The sequence below is a fragment of the Sander lucioperca genome, chromosome 1 (assembly GCF_008315115.2).
Source record: "Sander lucioperca isolate FBNREF2018 chromosome 1, SLUC_FBN_1.2, whole genome shotgun sequence".
Taxonomy (NCBI): domain Eukaryota; kingdom Metazoa; phylum Chordata; class Actinopteri; order Perciformes; family Percidae; genus Sander; species Sander lucioperca.
Genome location: NC_050173.1, coordinates 30,581,367 through 30,601,405, shown reverse-complemented (window position 1 = coordinate 30,601,405; position 20,039 = coordinate 30,581,367). Strand labels below are relative to the sequence as shown.

At 41.1% G+C, this 20,039-nt stretch overlaps 4 protein-coding genes across 11 annotated transcripts; 2 read left to right on the top strand and 2 right to left on the bottom strand.

Moving 5' to 3' along the window:
- Positions 1–174: 174 nt before the first annotated feature.
- Positions 175–4,276, bottom strand: trpt1 (tRNA phosphotransferase 1). 2 transcript variants are annotated; one of them, XM_031303029.2, is made up of 7 exons: positions 4,012–4,276; positions 3,719–3,800; positions 2,843–3,012; positions 746–923; positions 557–613; positions 338–448; positions 175–236 (listed from the first exon to the last, which is right to left on the bottom strand). In XM_031303029.2, exons 1-7 carry the CDS (start codon positions 4,069–4,071, stop codon positions 214–216), a joined length of 681 nt encoding a protein of 226 aa, XP_031158889.1. In that variant the 5' UTR covers positions 4,072–4,276; the 3' UTR covers positions 175–213. The 2 variants fall into 2 exon arrangements, with proteins under 2 accessions (XP_031158889.1, XP_031158890.1); XM_031303030.2 differs by lacking the exon at positions 557–613.
- zbtb3 (zinc finger and BTB domain containing 3) lies at positions 4,269–8,679 on the top strand. Of its 5 annotated transcripts, none has more exons than XM_036002116.1 (4): positions 4,269–4,382; positions 4,709–4,848; positions 5,859–6,694; positions 6,836–8,679. In XM_036002116.1, exons 3-4 carry the CDS (start codon positions 5,862–5,864, stop codon positions 7,887–7,889), a joined length of 1,887 nt encoding a protein of 628 aa, XP_035858009.1. In that variant the 5' UTR covers positions 4,269–4,382; positions 4,709–4,848; positions 5,859–5,861; the 3' UTR covers positions 7,890–8,679. The 5 variants fall into 5 exon arrangements, with proteins under 5 accessions (XP_035858009.1, XP_035857998.1, XP_031158883.1 ...); XM_036002105.1 differs by having other exon boundaries at positions 5,859–6,700; XM_031303024.2 differs by having other exon boundaries at positions 4,309–4,382; positions 4,709–4,773; positions 5,859–6,700.
- A 1,384-nt stretch (positions 8,680–10,063) lies between these two features.
- Positions 10,064–12,950, bottom strand: rnaseh2c (ribonuclease H2, subunit C). Its single transcript, XM_031303032.2, has 5 exons — positions 12,842–12,950; positions 12,138–12,292; positions 11,130–11,242; positions 10,835–10,954; positions 10,064–10,312 (listed from the first exon to the last, which is right to left on the bottom strand). Exons 2-5 carry the CDS (start codon positions 12,289–12,291, stop codon positions 10,289–10,291), a joined length of 411 nt encoding a protein of 136 aa, XP_031158892.1. The 5' UTR covers position 12,292; positions 12,842–12,950; the 3' UTR covers positions 10,064–10,288.
- An 868-nt stretch (positions 12,951–13,818) lies between these two features.
- Positions 13,819–20,016, top strand: LOC116052395 (seipin-like). Of its 3 annotated transcripts, XM_031303060.2 has the most exons (11): positions 13,819–13,950; positions 15,196–15,282; positions 15,473–15,728; positions 15,833–15,911; positions 16,005–16,148; positions 16,257–16,292; positions 17,944–18,078; positions 18,184–18,281; positions 18,866–18,995; positions 19,133–19,205; positions 19,292–20,016. In XM_031303060.2, exons 3-11 carry the CDS (start codon positions 15,478–15,480, stop codon positions 19,360–19,362), a joined length of 1,017 nt encoding a protein of 338 aa, XP_031158920.1. In that variant the 5' UTR covers positions 13,819–13,950; positions 15,196–15,282; positions 15,473–15,477; the 3' UTR covers positions 19,363–20,016. The 3 variants fall into 3 exon arrangements, with proteins under 3 accessions (XP_031158920.1, XP_031158921.1, XP_035857983.1); XM_031303061.2 differs by lacking the exon at positions 16,257–16,292; XM_036002090.1 differs by lacking the exon at positions 15,196–15,282 and having other exon boundaries at positions 13,834–13,950.
- Positions 20,017–20,039: the final 23 nt, after the last annotated feature.

Genomic DNA, 20,039 nt, shown 5'->3' with positions numbered 1-20,039 from the left:
TAATGACACAGAAATGAAAAGTCTACAAATTTAGTCTCATTTAGGATGATTTCTGAAAGGATTCTCCTATTGCTAACCACAATCACCTCACTAAGATGCTCCTGCCAAACAAGTGTTACCAAGGGAACTAGGCTAAGCATCAACCAGCCATGGGTTGCTACCACAGTCAGATGATTCCTGCTATGACCATTGACAGAACAGTATCCTCTGGTGCTACTGCAGTGGTAGGATGCTCCCTGAAACACAAGACAAAAGTGACTTCAGAGAAGTAAACGGCTCTCAATCCAAGTTTTTAAAGAATCTTAAATTAATTAATCCATGTAATAGTTGTTCTTACTTGTGGGTCTCAGTCTTAAGGCTTGGCTGAAGTATTTAGGGAGAAGTTTTCCCTCTGTGTCGCCTGCAGTCAGCAACACGCCATTATCTGACCAGAAGAACTCAATACCATCTGTACAGAAAGACACATAAAACACATGTACAGTAAGAGAGATTCTTGCCTAAACATATATAGTGTATTGAATCAAGTGTATTGGGTAGCAGTAGTGGCTGAGCTTACCAGCGAGAGCTTTGGGGACATCAATATACACGGCTAGATCACAGTCTTTCCTCATGCCTGGTGGGGAAATGAATGACACTGTAGAACGTATGTGTCCAAATGTTCAGTTGACTTCTCTCTGTCTCACACACACACACACACACACACACACACACACACACACACACACACACACACACGTCAGTTTACCGCTGATGACGGCTTTCTCCCCTGGCAGGCCTGGTGCCAGGTGGATGTGTGTCCTCCTCATGCGGCTCAGGCCCTGCTGCTGGATGGAGCTCCAGTTGTGGAGGTAGGAGCCATGAACGGCCTCAGCAGGGCAGTCTGGAGAACCAGCTATGATCGGTTTCAGCTCCAAATCCATTACCTGACCACAGCGATGCAAGCAGTATTAAAGGACAATTCCGGCATAAAATGAACCTAGGCGTTAATAACATATGTGTACCTAGTCAAACGTTCTCTGGGATCTGTTTTCATGTTAATCGAATGCGTCTCTAGCTTTTAACAAGCTACCGCAAAACCGGTGGTTAGCCGCTAACGCTAGCTTTTGGGGCAGAGGGTAAATCACTATTTTCTACCACTAACGAGGCTCAAAATAGCTCCACACTTAAAAGATAGATTATAAAGACAATAGCGTTCGTGTTTACATTCGGCCACCATCTTGGAAAACACTCATGAGCAGTCAAACCACGAATACTGTGTTTGAGCTATGTTACTGGTTACTGGTTGCACGGCGTTTGTGGTTCGACTGCTTATGACGGTCTTCCAAGATGGCGGCCGAATGTAAACACAAATGCTACTGTCTTTATAATCTATCTTTTTAATAAACTGTCTGTACACTTACAAATCTCAATGCTTCGGTTTGCATGTAGGGACCCTCATTATGCTACCGTTTAAGTGTGGTAGAAAATAGTGATTTACCCTCTGCCCCGAAAGCTAGCGTTAGCGGCTAACCACCGGTTTTGCGGTAGCTTGTTAAAAGCTAGAGACGCATTCAATTAGCATGAAAACATGTCCCAGAGAACGTTCGACTAGGTACACATATGTTATTAACCCCTAGGTTCATTTTACGCCGGAATTGTCCTTTAACACAAAATGAGGACCAGATTAAGTTCTAATACACAGAAAATAACTAACCTGCCTGATAAGGAAAATCTGAGTGGAAAGATAATTTTGTTGCTTAAAAGGTGCCCTGCCACACGTATTTCATTACTTTGTGGTAATGTCTGAGTTTCTACCATGGACTCTGTAACATGTTTTGTGGAAAGACTGCCTTGGTTACCTTGTTTCAAGCCATTCTAGCATGGTATAGAAAGCCTGCAGGAAGACTCAGCTCAATTTGTGCCAGTTCTCATTAATATTCAACGAGCTAAGCTGCTTGACTCTGATTGGCTAATAGCTAGCCAATGAGAGCCTGGCTATCAGCATCCTTTACCCAGCGCAACTGGGCAAGCTCATGAATAGTAATGAGCTCAGGCAACATGATGTCAGACTGACCAGCTTTTATAATTGGCCTGATTTCTCCGCTTATTTCTTTTCAGTGGCTAGAGCTGACAGAGGAGGTAGCAGTTCATTTTCACATTCACCACATAACACAAACACATATGGACCTATCATATTTCAAAAAATACAAGTAAAAAACGGTTTTATGTGGCAGGGCACCTTTAACTAGTTAAGATCTTGTAATAAAATGTAAATACTATCAGAGCCAATGAGGGTTTTATACATGTCATGTTCTGCTGACATGTCAATCTTTGCAAAACGAGGGGAAACAACTTAATCAAATTAAGTAAACCTAGTCAAAGTTGAAGATGCATTCTAGCACCAGAGCTAGTGCTATTCCCCAATATCCTTTTGTACCTTCACCTAATTTAGAGGATTGAAATGATATTTTCCTTTTAGACTGATTGTCAGAGGACTAACAGCATCTGTCATCTGAAAATTAGATTTACATTTATATTTTGAAGGTGTAAATTCTTTTATTACATTTCTATGTACTCAGTGGAACAACATGGGAGTGTGAGCTGTTGTGGGATCTCCCAGAGTTCATTTTCTATCTGAAGAAAGCAAATTGAAGTTGTTAAAATTAAAGTTACTTTCTTCAGATGGAAAATGAACTCTGGGAGATCCCACAACAGCTCAAAACACACTCCCCTGTTGTGACTGGATGTTTCTATCTAAAAGCAATTTTGGTGTAAAATGAATATACACTGAATACAGCATCTACCCAGGGGGATAATACATCCTGGCATGCTGGTTTGCTGATGAAATTAAATTTCCCCATACCGGTACTGAATGGCCCTGACTGGCTCGAATCCGCAGGCGTCCATCCTCCGGGTGGGGAAGAAGCTTAAAGCGCTGCTTGTCATTTGTGGCCACGACTCTTTTGACATCTTCCAATGAGTATGAGCGGAACTGTGGGTGAGCCAGGAGATCCTCCACAAACATGAAGCCATCTATGAGGATCAGAGTTGAATACGGTCACATTTCCACAATATATTTTCTCTCTTGTACTTAACTCTTTGCTCTGCATGCTACATTGGATTACATTAACAGTCTGCAAGCATTTTCAAAACTGAGAGAATACAGATGTTGGTTTTGTAGGAGCCCACAAAGGACAGGTTTTATAAGGTTATTTGACTATGGTTCTTAATCCAAATGGATCCTAAATGTAAAGCATTTGTGAAACACCTGTTGAGTGGGCAAACATGGTTTATTCATTAAAATGAAGCAGTCTAATACATAATAAAAACGGTATGTATGCAAGAATAACTAATATATAATAATCACATTTTAAGGTATATATGTTAAGTATTCCCTTCTGTTATATCTGTTTGAACCCGGCTGAGAGAAAGATAACCCCAAAACAAAGATGATCATAGGATCAAAGGATCTGTTGAAATAGCACCCAGTAAGAGCGTGCGCCCCATGTAGGCTGAGGCCTTTGCAGCGGCCCGGGTTCGAATCCGACCTGCGGCCCTTTGCTGCGTGTCATCCCCAGCTCTCTCCCACCTTTCCTGTCTATCCACTGTCACTCTGAAATAAAGGGGGGAAAGCCCCAAAAAAATAATCTTTGAAAAAAAAAAAAAGTTGTGCCAGAAACTGTGACAGTATCAGTGAAGGGACACTTGTGTTACCTGGACCAGATTGTAAGCAGCTCACCTGTACCCATTTGAAGACCCATCTGGTTGGCTCCATGGCGAAGAGCATAACCCATGGATTTAGAAAGACGGACATCTCTGTCCTGGTAGGAGAGAAGGCACCACTCATAACAGACACACACTCAAATTCAGATCTAAGTATAGCTCCGGTTTAAATATAGAACAGACTTTACCATACATACTGTAACGATTCACACTGCCTGCCATTATAGTCAGAAATCAGTCTCTGGCTTATTTAAGAGATGGGGCAATATCAAAATGTATAGGATTTTATATTTTAAAAAGAAATCTCACTTCTCCACCACGATTTCCTCTCCTTCCTCTCCCTCCTCTTCTTCCTCTGCCACTGTCCATTTAAATGCAGGCAGCTCAGGAATTCAAATCACGATTTGAAGCTGCTGGATATTCCGCTACAAATTGTACTGATTTTAATTCAGCGAAACGTAACACAGGATCACACTTGTGGTAAACTCCATAGACAGTATATAAGAAGGTAAACTCCGGTAAGGGTAAACTCAACGTTCAGCTTCCCACTTCCTGTTTATTCGCTTATTCGCTTGTAGGTGGCACTGTGGCGGGCGGGCCGAGCTGCGGTGTCCCTGGCACTGCAGAAGAAAAGCTGCATTTTGTCCTGGAAGAAAACATCACTCAGACAGCAGCTGCAGGTAAGAACATATTCATCTTATTCACGAAAAATATGAGGTATCGCAACTCAGAATGTGTGCTGACCATTTCACGGTAGCTAACTCACAACCCATGCCGTCGATATAACGTTATCCAAACAAAAACTGCGGTTACTGGCGCTCCTTTGTGCCTGAGCTAACAACTAATGTTAGCTAGCATAGTTGAGCTGGAGCTGCTGGTTTTCTGCCTGTTGTTCTTGCTGGATAATGTCGACATTTGGGACAATTTGGGTTTTCTATTATAAATCATGCTATTTGCCATATTTGTTTTTCACACTTGCGTGCCATTGGCTGTCTTCTTTGTGTTGTGTTGAGACGAGACGAAGCTGCCAGTGGACTGAAGACTATTAGGGTAGGAGGTCACCATGGAAACGTAACGTTAGATACGTTAACTGATGTGATGACATGACTCTGAACTGTCAGTAGTTGTGACAGTAAGTTACTTTAAGTAAGTGTCCTGCTTTAAAAATAATAATAATAATACAACCTGTGCCCTAAAATCTTTTTTTCTTTTTAGTTGTTATATGTTGATGTTACTCCTATTTACTATTAACTATAACTAGTTCACCCAAAATAGAAAAGGAGGGAGTGGGGTGGGGGGTTAACAACAAACATTTTAAGGTGCGTTCTAGGGTGTCCTTCCAGTGGAGAAAACACAATGCAGCGCCATAGAGACTGCGCTAGAAAACTGTCTGCAGGCTAGTGCCCTACTCCATGCAGCTGGTGGTTGTTTCTTTTTTTCACCCCTGCCCCTCAGACAGCCTGAGTCCCCAACTGGAGCAGACCTAATGCCAAAACCACAGGCAATAGTTATATATAAAACATCTAGCATATTGGACTCTCAAGGATGTTCACGCATGTACCCCATAATATTAGAATAGGTACCCAGTAGTTAAAAGTTCTCTTTAAATTCCCTATCAAATGCCAGATTGTTGTCCAGTAAATTATACGGTACGCCATAATCACCTTCAACTTTGTTGTCCCAGAGGGGAAATTTGTCTTGCAGCCAGGTAAAACATAGAACACTCAAGAGACATTGGCACACAGACTTAGATACAAAAAACATAATAAAATACATCAATACATTAAGTGACAATGGGAAACCTAGAGTATGCCATTGCTAAAACCATTATCACCAGCTCTGAGTATTTAAATGGGAAACTTATCATCAATCATAATAGGAAGAAAAAAAAGCAACTATAACCAAAACTGTGGGGGGAAAAAACGCGTTTTTTGTAATTTAGATGAACTGACCCTTTATGGATATTTACCCAAGAGAGATGACGGAATGTTAAACTTGCGCAAGTCATTATTTTCCCAGAAAATCACAAGAGAACTATCAAAAAATATTTTTCAAGATACTTTATGCAGCTGGCCACAGAGCTGTCTGTAGTGATTTATTTCAGGGGCAGCAGCATTTTCTCTTTACGTCTCATTTTGATCGTCTCTGTTGCTCAGGTGATGGAGTTCCCCCAGCATTCCCAGCAGCTACTGTCAGCTCTGCGTTCCCAGCGCCAGCGGGGCTTCCTCTGTGACTGCAGCGTCCTGGTGGGCTCATCCCGTTTCCTGGCTCACAGGGCTGTTTTGGCCTCCTGCTCGCCTTTCTTCCACATGTTCTACTCCGACCCTCAAGGGGTCATTGATGGAAATGGCACCAGCAGCTCTGTCACACTCGACAGCGACATTGTCACGGCTGCTGCATTTGGCTTGCTCTTGGACTTTGTCTATGAAGGCGTGCTGCAGCTGGGCGAGTCTCCACCAGTGGAGGACATATTGGCGGCTGCAAGCTTTCTGCACATGAACGAGGTGGTGAGAGTCTGCAAGAGACGACTCCAGAGACGGGGGCCTCTGGCTGAGGCAGACAGCACTCGCTCTGAAGAGAGCGCTGGTGCCAGGAGGGCAATAGAGACAGGAAGGGAGGGTGGGGGTGACAGTGGAGCTGAGCCGGCGGAGGCCATGGCAGGAGATCACTTAAATCCAGTCGCCATGGAAGCACCGTTCTCATCAGTATCTAGAATGGCAGAGAGGAGTCAGTTGGAGTCTGTGAAGTCTGAGCGGAGGATTGGTGGGGGGTCATCAGAAGTACGAGTTCAGACTCCTCTGAGCCCTGACCTCGCTGATACCACGCAGCCAGGCATGGACGCCCCTCTGCTGCCTCCAGGCGGAGAGCTGGTGCAGGGCCTCATCACAGGCCGGTCTGCCCCAGCCTCGGGAGGTAACGCCACGTTGGGGACTGGAGGTCATGGAGAGGGGTCGGCACTCAGCAGCCCTTGCAGCACCACTGAGACATACAGGTGCAGGTCTGTTGTGGATTATTAGACTGTTTTAACTTGAAAAAGTAAAGAGTGGTTGTTGCTCCATGTACTGATGGACATTTTTTATGATCTGTTGTTACTAAAAATCTGTTTACAGTATATCTATCTTTCTTTCACCAGCCATAGCAGTAACCAGCAGCCCTCCTCGTCTTCTTCCTCCCGGGTGCCAGTGAGCCAGGCTAGTGGTCGGTCAGTGGTTACTTATTCCCAGTCAGGATCCAGCCCCCAACATTATGTACCCCGACTGCCACGTGATGACTCTGTAAGGAAACCTTCAGAGGCTGACCACAGAGGCACATCAGGTGGAGGACAACACATGGTCATGTTAATCCAAGCATCAGCACTAACCTCACACAGCCCAACACACTCACCACCACAGCGTGCACTTCCTCAGATTCAAATCCAGAGTGCTGTGTCACTCCAAAACTTAGACTTCCACTCTGCTCCTCAGACCCAAACTCTTAAGAGACCTGAGGGGAATATGGGAGCTTCACCCACCGTTAGAAATGAAAGCTCTCACCGTCTCATGGGCAGAGTGAGGACAGATGACAATGATGGAGAGAATGTAAAAGTCAAAGTGGAGGCCATTGTTATATCCGACGAAGAGCTAGAGGAGGAGAAAGAGGAAAGCAGAGCGAGAGAACCAGTGAATGAAGTAGACGATGAGTTTGAAGAAGAGCTGCACAGCCCGCAGTTTCTCTCCTCCCACCCACAGGGCCTCTTACAAATGACCTCCCATTCAAATGACTACTCCTTCCCCCTCTCTCCCTCCTCTTCCTCCTCCGGTGCTGGCCCTTCCTCCCAGGACACTTCCTCCTTCGCCCTCATTCCTCCGTCTACAGCTCAGCAGCATTCTGACCCTTCTGCCTACTTCCAGGACTTCCAGGACTCTATGGGGAACTTTGTGGAGGACGTCCCCACGTGTGGAGTCTGTGGAAAGACTTTCTCATGTACATACACACTAAGGCGCCACGCCATTGTGCACACACGCGAACGTCCTTATGAGTGTCGCTACTGCTACCGGAGCTATACACAATCAGGCGACCTGTACAGACACATACGCAAAGCTCATGACCACACACTGCCAGCTAAACGCAGCAAGGCAGACATGGAGCCCTCCCTGCCCCCACAACCACCACTACCACCACCACCACCACCTCCACCTCTTAGCTAACACACAAACACACACACTATTATATTTCTATACTTACGCACACGTACCTAAACTTTAACTCTAATTCTACATTTAAACCTAAATCGAGAAGAGCTGCAACTAACAATTACTTTCATTTTCAATGAATTTGTGTTGGAATTTCCTGGATTAATCAGTTGTTTGTCTGGTCTATAAAATGTCAGAAAATTGCCCAAAGCCTAAGGTGGCATCTTTCTATTTCTTCCAAATATTGTCTTGGGTGTCACCCTGCAGACACCCAGACTTTTTATTCTAGTACAGAAATACAAGAACTCAGAGTAAACACCAGCAACATGACAGTGATATCAACACTTATTCATCAAACTAACACGTTTTATGTTCATGTATGACCGTTGTCTCCATAGAACCCTAAAACTGATCTGGTTTTATGCTATTGTGCTACTCTTTTTAAACATTTAGAAGGCATTTACAGTTTAGGCTTGGTATTTATTAATACCTTTTATATTAATTTCATACATTTGTATTAGTGTACAAAAACCTCATTGTTAGAAGTTTCGGGAGATGTTCCAAAATGTTTCAAGGAGTTGTGTGCCATGTGACATCCTACACTTAGTGTTTGCTATATTAAGTAGTTTAAGTTTTTATTAAGAGTTTTTTTATTATATCAGGTACATGAATTGTAATTTGTATGTATTCAGTGTGTGACTCAGTGCCAGCAAAGTTTGACTGATTGTAAATTTAGTACTGTAGCATTGTACTGTTTAGAGTTTCAACCTGCACAAATTCTAAAATTACAACAAGATTAACTTGTTATACAAGCGTTTCCTGGCATCGGTTTTGATGAAGCATAAATAGCAGATGTACCGTATACATTATATTTGATGAACATGAACTGTGTTAAATGGCCTTTGCCTTTTTTCTTCACCTCTTTATCTCCTTTTTAAAGTGCAGTAAGAAGTATTTGATTAGGAAGATTTCTAAATGAGGCAACCGACCTAGAAATATCAATGTGGCAGCCATACAAACTGACTGAATTTTACATGGCAAGCAATTATATTTACAGTGGCAGTCCAGGATTATATACAGTATTTTACTGTAAAGTCCATCAGATTCTCTCAGCACTGTGGCTGTCTTGTCCTAAACCACATATTTCATAGACTTTGCTTGGCATTGTCCACCAAGGCCAATTAAAAGTTGTTAGGAATGGAAACCCAGTGTAATTTTTCTTTAAACCTACATTGTTTCATTTTTTGAGTTGATTCTTAGCAAAAAAACCTTTGTTCTTTCACAAATATGTGCTCATTCATGTGTAATTACTTCCACCTACTAATCAAAGTATTCTCGTAAGCGTAGAATCTGCCATTCAGAATCATTCAAAATACATACGAGCGACTCGCTCGAATGACAGCAGCCATGTAGCGCCTCCATCTTTAAAATACATTAGCCAAAGAGGGACATACCTCCGCCTTTCGCCCTCTTACACCTATTGGCACCGTGAAGAATGCCAGGGAGAGATTACTCGCCAGGGAAGCGAAAAAGAGAATTTAAACGACAACGCGATAGGCAAAGCAACAAGACCAAAGTTAATATTGGAGTGGCTAGAACAGCTGTGTGTAAACGATGGAGAGAGCTAATTTTGGGTTCAACCACCGTAGGAGGAAGGGCTAGAAAGTATTATTCAGTTGGTTGTCATATACAATTTCACTGCTAGATGGGAGAAATTCTTACACAATGTAGCTTTAACTCCCTGCCTACATGTCCTGGTAGTATAGCAGTGGAAGTGAGGGAGGAGAGTGAACAAGTTTGGGGATCCACCCTTTTTGTGTCTAACTTTTCTTATTGCCTGTGTGACCTTTTCCTCTGTGGTGTTTCTCCTGTAATATGACAGAATATACAGTAAGAGCACACAAATGCAGTAATTCTGCCTTCTCTTTAAATGTGCCTGAATGACAGTTTAACCCCATTTTACATGTTTTGGAACTACAGTTTCTGTATGAACTAATACAAATTGATTGGTATTACTATACCAACCCAAGAGGTTTGGATACTCAGAAGGGACAGTTGAGTCCGTGATCATTTCGAGGGTTTCATGGTAGCCAGTGTGCAAAATCTAAATGTTACCTTGTGAATAAACACTGTTCAGTAGAAACAATGTGGACATGTTGTTTCAGTGAATCACATAATCACACAGGTTGTTCAGTCAACATTATCTTTTTATTTCAATTTACTACTAAAGAACTTATCATAAAAAATATAAACATTACATCTGTAACTTATTACTCTGCAATAGTAACACTAAACTTGTTAGCATTTCTTTCGCTTGCTATAGCCAGTAACCAGCAAACTGTATATATTTTATTCCTAACACGTTGAGGTGACACCAACCTGCCCCCTCTGAGCAGAAGTTTTGGCCCCTATCTTCAGTCTTCCACTGGCCCGTGGATCTGTGAAGAAACAAAATATCAGTTTGGTTTTTATTATATTATTAAATCAGCGTCCACTTACAAATCTGTCTGTGTCATATAATTTGGTTGGGAATTCCAACAAAATTATATTCTATTGAAATATTTTTGTAAATGTAGCTGCTTCTGTCAATTTCGACAGTATTTGTTAATCTGAAGAGAAACAAAAAAAAGGAGCCACAACAACACAAACAAACAGTTATTAGGCTGTAGAAACAACTGTTTTGATTTAAGTGATTGTTGGTAAATCGGTCTACTGGACTAGGTTTTGATTATCCCCTCACAACAAAAATCAGTGTACCAGGACGCCACAAATGTACTTAAGTGTGGAGCCCTCTCTGGAACACGGGATGAAGAAAAAAGAGCTGGCGCTTTAATCCTGCTTAATGATCATTTGACGTGTTTAAAGTAATTAAACTGAAAAACAATTACTGCGTGACGCAGGTTAGTCTTGTCTTAGATTTAACAGCCTTTTAAAGTCAGCCACACAACAAAGGAACTCACTGCCTCAGCCAACTCTGGCCAATCCATCGCCATCACGACTGTATCGTCAGAATTCGGAGGCGTCTCCAGGTTCCAGTAGGTCAGCTTGTCAAACACTGAGGATACCTTCACTGTCCTGTCCTGGACACACACATCATTTACCATTATGTAGACTTAGTAAAAAAAAATCCTCACCCGTACAAAAATCAAAATAATGCCCCATGCAGTCAGTGCTTTGCCTCATATTTGACTGACTCAGACTGCTGGTCAGCTGGATAGTTTTTGTGATGTGAAAGATGACATCAGTGATGTTTACCTCTTGGTCAGAACCAGGCTTGTTGATCTCTTTCAGCACCAAGCCGGTGTAGCCCTGTGGACAGCTGAGCTCCTGCCCCTTCAACCCACGCCCTCTGAATGACACTGTCTTCTCTATAATAAGAAAAATGCACAAAAAGGATTGTTGTTAGAGACAGTTTTACCGCCCATTAAAAATTACTGTGGGATAAAATGTGAGATACACCTTTTTAAATCTGTGGATAACACATTTGGCATGGTAATGCTGTTTTGATTTATTTATAAAGAAAAATAACATATCCCTTCTCTTATCATGATGATCATGGTGGAACAAACACCCATCCTGACTTGGATCTTTCCGAACTAAAGAACAGCTCATAATTAGCACAACAATCTTGGTCGGGTCAAACAGCTGGATATTATTCCCCATTTAAATGTCCCATATTTTGACCATTTGTTACAAGCATAAATGGTTATGGCTCATAACCAGTGTAAGCTTGTCATGTTGTAGTCTGGATCAACGACATTTCATTTACTGGATAATCGCCAAACTGTTCGTTTTGGGAAACAACAACAAACGTTGAGCTAGCAAGATACATGCTGAAAATGGCAAGTTTTGGAAAAGAATTGGATCATGCAACAAGGAAGGCCTGGTTTAAAGAAATGCAAACAACCCAGAGTGTCTTTTTGTCCTATCCAGGAATGTATTTGTGGAGGGGCCAGACCTTATTCCACAGCGCTGTGGAGATAGGTCTGGGCAATGCCAGACTAGTCATGTTGACATATTATCAATGTAAATCTGTCCAATTAAAACATGGTCACCGTAAAGCTTTTGAGAACCTAATGACTTTCCTGCTCTCCTGAATCTTGTAAGAATGAAAAAAAAACTACCACGTACATCATTGATCATTTGTGAGATTATTTTTTATTGTTTGTTTTTTTTCTCCGCCACTGTTTTCTATTAAGCGCAAACTAGACCAGTTAACAATTAGCGTTAGTTTATTGGTAGGCGAACCTCTGTTGAGTGTACCTAGTTTGCAGTCTTTCGTGGTAGCAGTGAGGTATTGTGAGACCTGGGCCGGCCCGTTGTGTTCAATCTCACAGGGCAGGAGGTGGACTGGAGCTCGCTGTGCCTGGCCCACAGATGACACATTAACACGAGTAACACTAGTGTTACAGGACATCCTGCAACCAGAAGACCGAAGAGGACAAACACATGAATAACAACAAATTACACTCTTGTATTCTATTTGAACCTAAAATGTCTTGCTGTGATTTGAGACATATAAAGGTTGTCCCTGAATTAACACGCTGGCTTTAACAGAGAAGTATTTATTTTTCCAATCAGAATAACGTTAACTATAATTTAATAAATGCATGTCACTATAGGTTAGGTATAACCGTGTCCTTTAATGTGATCGTACTAACTGTAATTAATTACAGTACAGGCAGTTTGTTAATATGTATAATGAATGCAATTTTCTGAAAGCTTCTTTGACATGTTTTTTAAGGAAAAAAGAACTGTATCAGAAGTTGTTCATTGGTTAATGACTGCTTGGTGATGTTTGGGAGCTCTGACAACCACCAGTGCAGACTTTCCCTAAAATAAACAGCATGCCCCCTCTATTAAATATTCTGTCATATTAGCGTGTTTTATCAGCTCCTCTTAAACATTATTAAACACGTTGTTAAATAACTTAAATGTTGATCTGAGAAACATAACGCCAACATCACCTTTCAGCAGTTTTCCAAACGCTTATGTGAAACTAAATGTAAAATTGGACCTTTTCCGGTTAGCGCCAGTCGCGTGTGATTGGACGAAAGCGTCTTCTTCTACGCTGCAAGATATTTTGGCGGTTTTTTTCTGTTCCGCCAGAGGATGTCTCCCCCTCTTGGTGAGAGATCATTTTACTCTTTTACTTTTTCTGCCTTTCGATGTTTTGCTCCCTCTATTCTTTATTTTTCTCCCGCTTCTACTTAATTATCTTTTGTGAACTTTTTAAAAATACAATCTGTAGGCTATGTATATCTATCAAAGTGTAATAAATGATTGGTCACAAAACATTCTATTATTTTAAGATACTATCAGGTAATTGGGAATCTCTTGGCAATTTAGAATGAAGACTCTCTAAATACAATGCAGGATCACCAGATCCAGATGTTTACTATGTGATACCACCTCTTAAAACAGTCCATTTTACTTTGCTAGCAGAACATTGTAAGACCAAGGAATTTACAAGTAAACTGCAATTGGGTGTATATTCTCTTCAGATACCTTTGCACAAACACATGAACATTTTTGCCATTTAGGTTTAGATATGCAAAAATACAAGGTATGAATAAAGTCAAAAAATAGGTTGCCCATGAGGTCAAATTATCATCCAACATTGTAGAGGCAATATATCAATCTGTTTTTAACAATTGCCAAAACAAAATAATAACCATATATAAGCAGTCCTATTACGAAGTACATTCTTACAGGGAGTTATGATATCACGACAGTACTCTTGATTTTCTGTAATGTTGTTCCATTTTTGTCACCTAAATCTAAACTATATAATGAGGCTATAGTAGGATATAGTTCTAGTATGAACTCTAGTTCTCCAGCCTCGGCCCTGTTGTCAGGGTCATGATCAACACTAAGAACTCTGTTCCAGTTGGCAGCAGCATCGCTCTTCATGTGGGGTGGACTAAACCCTGTCCAAAGGCAGCTTTAAGCAGCTAAAGTTATTCGGAGGGTTTCTGTTCACAGCATTTCATCCAGACAGTGTCAAGCTGTGGAGAAATAGACTTCTGGGAAAAGAGAAGTGATTTCCTAACAGTTGGCCAGAAAAAAACTGAAGGTAAGATTTTGTTTTTTATAACAAGACAAAGTTCTATGGCAGGCATGTTGCTGTTGGATACTATATGGATGTTTAAATAGAAAAAAACAAAGTTCTGATTTGTAGTTTATTTTTGAGTTAAAAATGCTTTAGTAAGTATCCACACACTATAATCCTTGGCAGCATAACTTTTGATCTGAAAATCTTCATGTCAGTTTTCAATAATGATTCATTGTGTTGAGCAAGTTGCAACTCCCTTCCTATTTTAATTATGAAATATTAAAACTTTAGCAGTGTCGGATGAAATATTCATATCATTTACTTAAGGACAAGTACTAATACCACACTGTAAAATACTCAAGTCCCGCATTGAAAATGGTAGGTAAGTATAATCAGGAAAAGTAAAATACTCAATGCAGAAAGATGGCCACTGTGACACCTTCACAATGCTTGTTGTGTCCAACAAATAGTCAAAAACTCAAAATTATTTGACTAATAAATTAAAATTAGTTAAATGTTATTAAAGGAAAACCAGCACATCCTCATATTTGTGAAGATGGAACCATGAATGTTTTTGACGAATATGAAAATAGTTGCAAACTAGTTTTTTGTCAATCGACTAATTGATTAATCAACTAATTGTTTCAGCTCTTTATACTCTTAGGTAGTTTAATTTATAACATATAAGCTCTTCATGTATTTTGTATGCAAAAGTCTTAATTTGTTAAATATTTATAGTGAAATAAAGTACAATATTTCCCTCTGAAATGTAGTGGAGTAGAAATAGAAAGTGACGTGAAAAGAAAAGACTCAAGTAAAAACAAGTACCTCAAATTTGTTCAGCAGAGTAAATGTACTCACTAATGTTACATTCCATCACTGAACTTTAGAAAATAAACAGCTTCATTTTACAGACACGTGATGTCCACTGAGGAATACTAATAAATATATCATGAATTCACTAACAATATTACACAATACATATTGTGTCAAAACAAACTGATACACATTTCTTAGTTGCTTCTTTGGTTCTAGATACATGTAATACAGTCAGAGTGGCAGTTGACTGTTGACACAGTTTGTTTGAGTCATCTGATGTGAAATTCCTCTGCTTGTGACTGAGATTGGACTCAGTGGTTTCACAGCTCTCAGTACTGTCAAAGTGGTGCTTGTGTCTCAAGCTTCATGAGATCATAATATCATCATCCACACTTTTTTTATGACATTAAACAGACAATGCTTGATCTATCTCTCTCTTTTTTACAGGGAAATGTTGACAAGAACCAGATAACATTTTGGATGACATTCAAGACATTTCAACTACAGACTCTAGACCTTTGACAAACTAAGCCAGTATGATTCTTTCCATTACTTCTTTACACTCACCTTTTAAAACATGCTTGTAATGTGGTTGCATTCACCTTTCTGAGTTTTTTATTTAATGTTGTCTTTATATCAGTGTTTGTTCAGCTGTTCCTGACAAGCCCTGTCCTAATCTGCTTTTCAAAAGGTTCTCTTTACTATATTGTTTGCTAATGTTTAGATTTCATGGATCAAGGAAGTCATTTGCATCCAGGAGATGATGGAGAACTTTCAGTCCTCATTGGTCAGACGTTGCTAGGGCTCCGGGATTCCTTTGTCATGGTGATGTCACGTGCCCGTCAGAGAGTTATACAGGGCTTTATTGTGTTCTCTATTGTCGTCCTGCTCCTCTGGACCGCTGCCTTTTTATATGGCAGCTTCTACTACTCTTACATGCCCAAGGCGGCTTTTTCCTCACCTGTGCACTATTACTACAGGTGTGTATGTGAAGTCCTCTCCAGTTGAATCAGAAAAACAAAAGAATGTAGCTTCTGTGTGTTTGCTTTTACTTTCACTCAGTCATTCACATTTTTGTCTGCAGGGCAGACTGTGAATCTCCTGCCTCTTTTTTGTGCTCTTATCCAGTGGCCAACGTCTCTCTGATGAGGAATAAGAAACATGTATGTATGAATGAGTGTGTTTGCATCTACAGGCCTATCTACTGTATGTATCTCTATTCCCAGGAGTGTAATCTCTTTAAAATGTAAATTCAGGTGCTGACATTTGGCCAGGCCTATCGGATGTCTCTGCAGCTGGAGATGCCTGATTCTCCCACCAACCAGGAGCTGGGGATGTTCATGATCAAGACAACTTGTTTCTCTCGGGATGGAGAGCAAGTTGCCTCCTCTGCTCGCTCTGTGAGTTGTTGATTTCTTCAGCTCCCATGTGTGGCCATATGTGTACAATCAAATAGTGCTTCATGCTAACTCCAATGATTCATGGTGGCATTGCTGTGTGTTTCTCAGGCAAGACAACTGCTGTCCGCCTCCAGCTCTCGCTTTGTGAGTACAGTGCTGACGCACAATAACTTTTAATCACACAGCCTGGTCGGGGCCAGATTAGGGCTGTTTATGCTTGCTGCAGAGCTCCACTGCAACCAAAGGTGATCTCAGTGCTTGAGATGACAGGACGAACATGTGAACTAATGACTGATACAACAAACACACGGTGGGAGTAAAGATCTTCAAGTTAGATGTGTAGGGGATGTCATCATTGACTTACTTTATGAAACACTGAGAAAAACATCAAAGGGGTTGATATAGTACTTTTAAGGCTGTATTTTGTGACGTTTCTGCAATAAATTATATGTTTTGAATATTATAAACTTAGTACAAAAAGTAAGGAAATTTGTGTTTGGTAGATTATTTCTCTGTGGTAACAAAATGATGCCCCATTTGTAAGGAACATGCATTAGTGGGATGAGCAGCAGCGCTGAGTATGTAGGTTGTGCCCATGAAAAATTTGCCAAATCTTCTCTGCTATTGCCAAACAGCTTATTCTGCTGTTGCTATTGACACTTGTTTTGAGCTTCTGGTACTTCCATGTGCTGCCAATCAGGTGCCTAATTTAGAGATGAGATTCTGCAACCAGTGGCAATCCCATATCTCCACAGTCTGGGACCGAACTCTATCCTCCAAGATGACAACACTCGCCCCCCACAGGGCGGGGTTTATCAGCGACTACCTCCAGAATGTGGGAGTGGAGAGGATGGAATGGCCTGCCAGCAGTCCTGACCTCAACCCCATTGAACACTTGTGGGATCAACTTGGGCGTGCTGTTCGTGCCAGAGTGACCAACACAACCACGTTGGCTGACTTGCGACAAATGCTGGTTGAAGAATGGGATGCCTTCCCACAGCAGTGTGTGACCAGGCTGGTGACCAGCATGAGGAGGAGGTGCCAGGCTGTTGTAGCTGTGTATGGTTCTTCCACACACTACTGAGGTTCCTGTTTGTGAAATGACTAAATTGTTAAATTGCCAATATGTCTTGTTTCTTCTAAATCCAATCATCCAATCCACCAAACACCAAACGAGTCAATGGCAGAATAAGCTGTTTGGCATTGGCAGAGAAGATCTGGCAAATTTTTCATGGGCGCAACCCACATACTCAGCGCTGCTGCTCATCCCACAAATGCATGTTCCTTACAAATGGGGCACCATTTGAAAGGGAACTAAACAGGATTTCCAACGGTATACAATTTATTGCCAAAAAGCATTGATACCACAGAGAAATAATCTACCAAACACAAATTCCCTTACTTTTTGTGCTAAGTTTATATACTAATCAGCCTTACAAAATTGTCAATTTAAAACACATTTCAGTCAAATCCACTGCTACAAAGTAGAGCCTCAAAACTTACCCTAGAACTGAGTCTAAACAAAAAGAAATGTTTTAATTTAGACAAAAGCGGAACTTTGCTTAACTACTGTATTGCACTGAGATCAGCTTTTGTCATTAAACTGAGCACACAACCAAATCATTGAGTCATACAGATGGTAAAGCTTTTGCATCCATGACAACATCAATCACCCTTTCCTAAATATTCATCATGACATCACTGAAAACATCTTCTGGGGATATGACATTTTTTAGGTTGTGTTGCCCGGCCGGGTGTGTATGTCTGGTTGACTGTGTTGTCCTGCTGTGGTCAGAGCATGCTGCGATACCATTCAGACCTGCTGATGAACCTGAGAACGCTGCTGTTCCTCCCGGCCTTTCTGACCGGAGTCGCTGAGCAGGAACAAGTGCTGCAGGTGGAGCTCTTCTCAGACTACACCGACGACCCTGTGAGTCGTGCACTGCTTTGTGAGTGTGTTAGCATGTGTCAGCTTGCTTAAACAGCAAGCAGGTATTTTGTATTTAGTCTAATATGTTTGTCTTCATGTGCACAGTATGCCCCCTCGGTCACAGCCGTCATTGAGATCATGTCCAACAAGGTGCAGATCTACTCATCTCAGCTCTATATTCATGCTCACTTCACTGGTATAAGGTAAGATGTGTATGCCATGCTTTATAATAGATCTGGAAGTAGCGTACATACAGTATATCTAATGATGAAACAAGAAAGAAATCCATATTCTGTAAACCTACAGTAGAAAGTGAGGCTGCAATCATTTCTGTAATCAGTTGTGCAGATTTCTACAATATAACATGTTGAGATATTTGTACTCTCAAGAGAATGAGTTAGACCTCTCTTTCAAAAGAGTAAGGGCCTTGTTATTTTACTGTAACACCGACACAGAAAATCTATCACAGGGGAGGAAGACATACATTTCTCCACTGACAGCAGCCTAATAAGACCAGAACTCAATGACTGGAACCACAAGACACGTTTCTTCTCTGGAAAAACTCACTCCACCTATGTCTCCACCTACACTTACAGCCCACAGTGGAGTAAATGCAACATGTTCAGATGTTTTCTCCATGGGCTTCTGAAGGAAATTAGCCTATTGTAAATAACCGGCTGGCGTAGAAGTCCAACTGAGACAGAAAGTGGGATAACAGCAGCCTTCTTAGCATCACATCATAATTACTGTAATGATGGTTGTCTTTGTTTGTTTTTTTCTATGTCAGACACTTGTTGTTCAACTTCCCTCTCATATCAGCCCTGGTGGGAGTGTCCAGTAACTTCATCTTCCTCAGTCTCCTCTTCGTCCTCAGCTACGCGAGGCTGCTGTTCAGAGTCGATTTGGGAGCAGAGCAGGTGAGAGGAGACAAAAGGCCCATTACTGCAGACAATATTTAACGGCAGCTTATTGAGTTTGGTGTTTAAGTGAATGTGAAATATTACCAGATACTTCTCAGGTGTCTCTGAGTGCTTGTTTTCCTCCTTGCTCACAGCTCAGAACAGATGGACTGCTGTCAAATAGGGACAGGAACTTGAACAACAACCAACATGAGGATGCTGCTGCAGGTACAAAAACACAGGCACAGAGAATTTCATCGTTATTTCAAGTTATTTGCATCAGTCACTGACTGCAAGTATAAATTCCTTGACAGATACTGCAGAGCTGATGGGTCCCCTCCAGATGACCCCCACAAATCTGAGCCAGGAGAGGACCCATCTGTAATTTGGCGACAACACAGAGGTGCAGAAACAGACAGATTCACTAGTAGATTCAAATGAATCAGAGGCAGCCTGAGGCCATTATTACAGTAAAGGAGAGGGAGAAAGTGTAGAGAGCGATAACAAGATGTAAGGATGAAGATTTAAGAGAGATACGTGGTTGAAAATGACTCAGAAAGCACCCACACACCTCTGTTTGAGTGGTCGATCTTTTTGCTCTTACATCATGTCCTCTGTGTTTTGTCTCAAACTGGTGTTTCAGTTTTACAGTAATGTTAGGACCCTATGATTTATTTTGTGCAAAGTCCCTATTCTGAGAACTACTTGCTAGCAATGTCTTCAAAATTCTTCTTCTCTTTAAAATTCCTCTCTGCTTCTAAGTCTGACTTTGTGAAATAATCTGATAATTATCATGACTTGTTATTTCATCCTGGTAGGTAATTTGTATTTAATTCCATCAGTTTTATTTCATACTATAATGCTGGCTTAACTGTTACTTTAAATGCTTAAACCAGTTTGGTACTTTGATTAAATGTGCAAGTGTGTCTCTTTCTACTATACAAAAATATCTTAAATTGATTGAGTTTGAAGCCAAAATGTGTATTACTTGGCTGCAAAGTAAATTCTGTTAAACTGCTGCAATAAAACCTTTAAAAAAAACTACCCACAAAGTACACACTC

Coding starts and splice junctions, on each gene's coding strand:
- rnaseh2c (XM_031303032.2), bottom strand. CDS start 12,291: ATGTCCTGTAACACTAGTGTTACTCGTGTTAATGTGTCATCTGTGGGC. Junction 11,243..12,137: donor CACGAAAGACTGCAAACTAG/GTACACTCAACA, acceptor TTCTTATTATAG/AGAAGACAGTGTCATTCAGA. Junction 10,313..10,834: donor GGCCAGAGTTGGCTGAGGCA/GTGAGTTCCTTT, acceptor GTTTCTTCACAG/ATCCACGGGCCAGTGGAAGA.
- zbtb3 (XM_036002105.1), top strand. CDS start 5,862: ATGGAGTTCCCCCAGCATTCCCAGCAGCTACTGTCAGCTCTGCGTTCC. Junction 6,701..6,835: donor ACTGAGACATACAGGTGCAG/GTCTGTTGTGGA, acceptor TTCTTTCACCAG/CCATAGCAGTAACCAGCAGC.
- trpt1 (XM_031303029.2), bottom strand. CDS start 4,071: ATGGACAGTGGCAGAGGAAGAAGAGGAGGGAGAGGAAGGAGAGGAAAT. Junction 3,801..4,011: donor GAGGAAATCGTGGTGGAGAA/GTGAGATTTCTT, acceptor CTCTCCTACCAG/GACAGAGATGTCCGTCTTTC. Junction 3,013..3,718: donor GGGTCTTCAAATGGGTACAG/GTGAGCTGCTTA, acceptor TGATCCTCATAG/ATGGCTTCATGTTTGTGGAG.
- LOC116052395 (XM_031303060.2), top strand. CDS start 15,478: ATGGATCAAGGAAGTCATTTGCATCCAGGAGATGATGGAGAACTTTCA. Junction 15,912..16,004: donor TGATGAGGAATAAGAAACAT/GTATGTATGAAT, acceptor ATGTAAATTCAG/GTGCTGACATTTGGCCAGGC. Junction 16,149..16,256: donor TTGCCTCCTCTGCTCGCTCT/GTGAGTTGTTGA, acceptor TGTGTTTCTCAG/GCAAGACAACTGCTGTCCGC.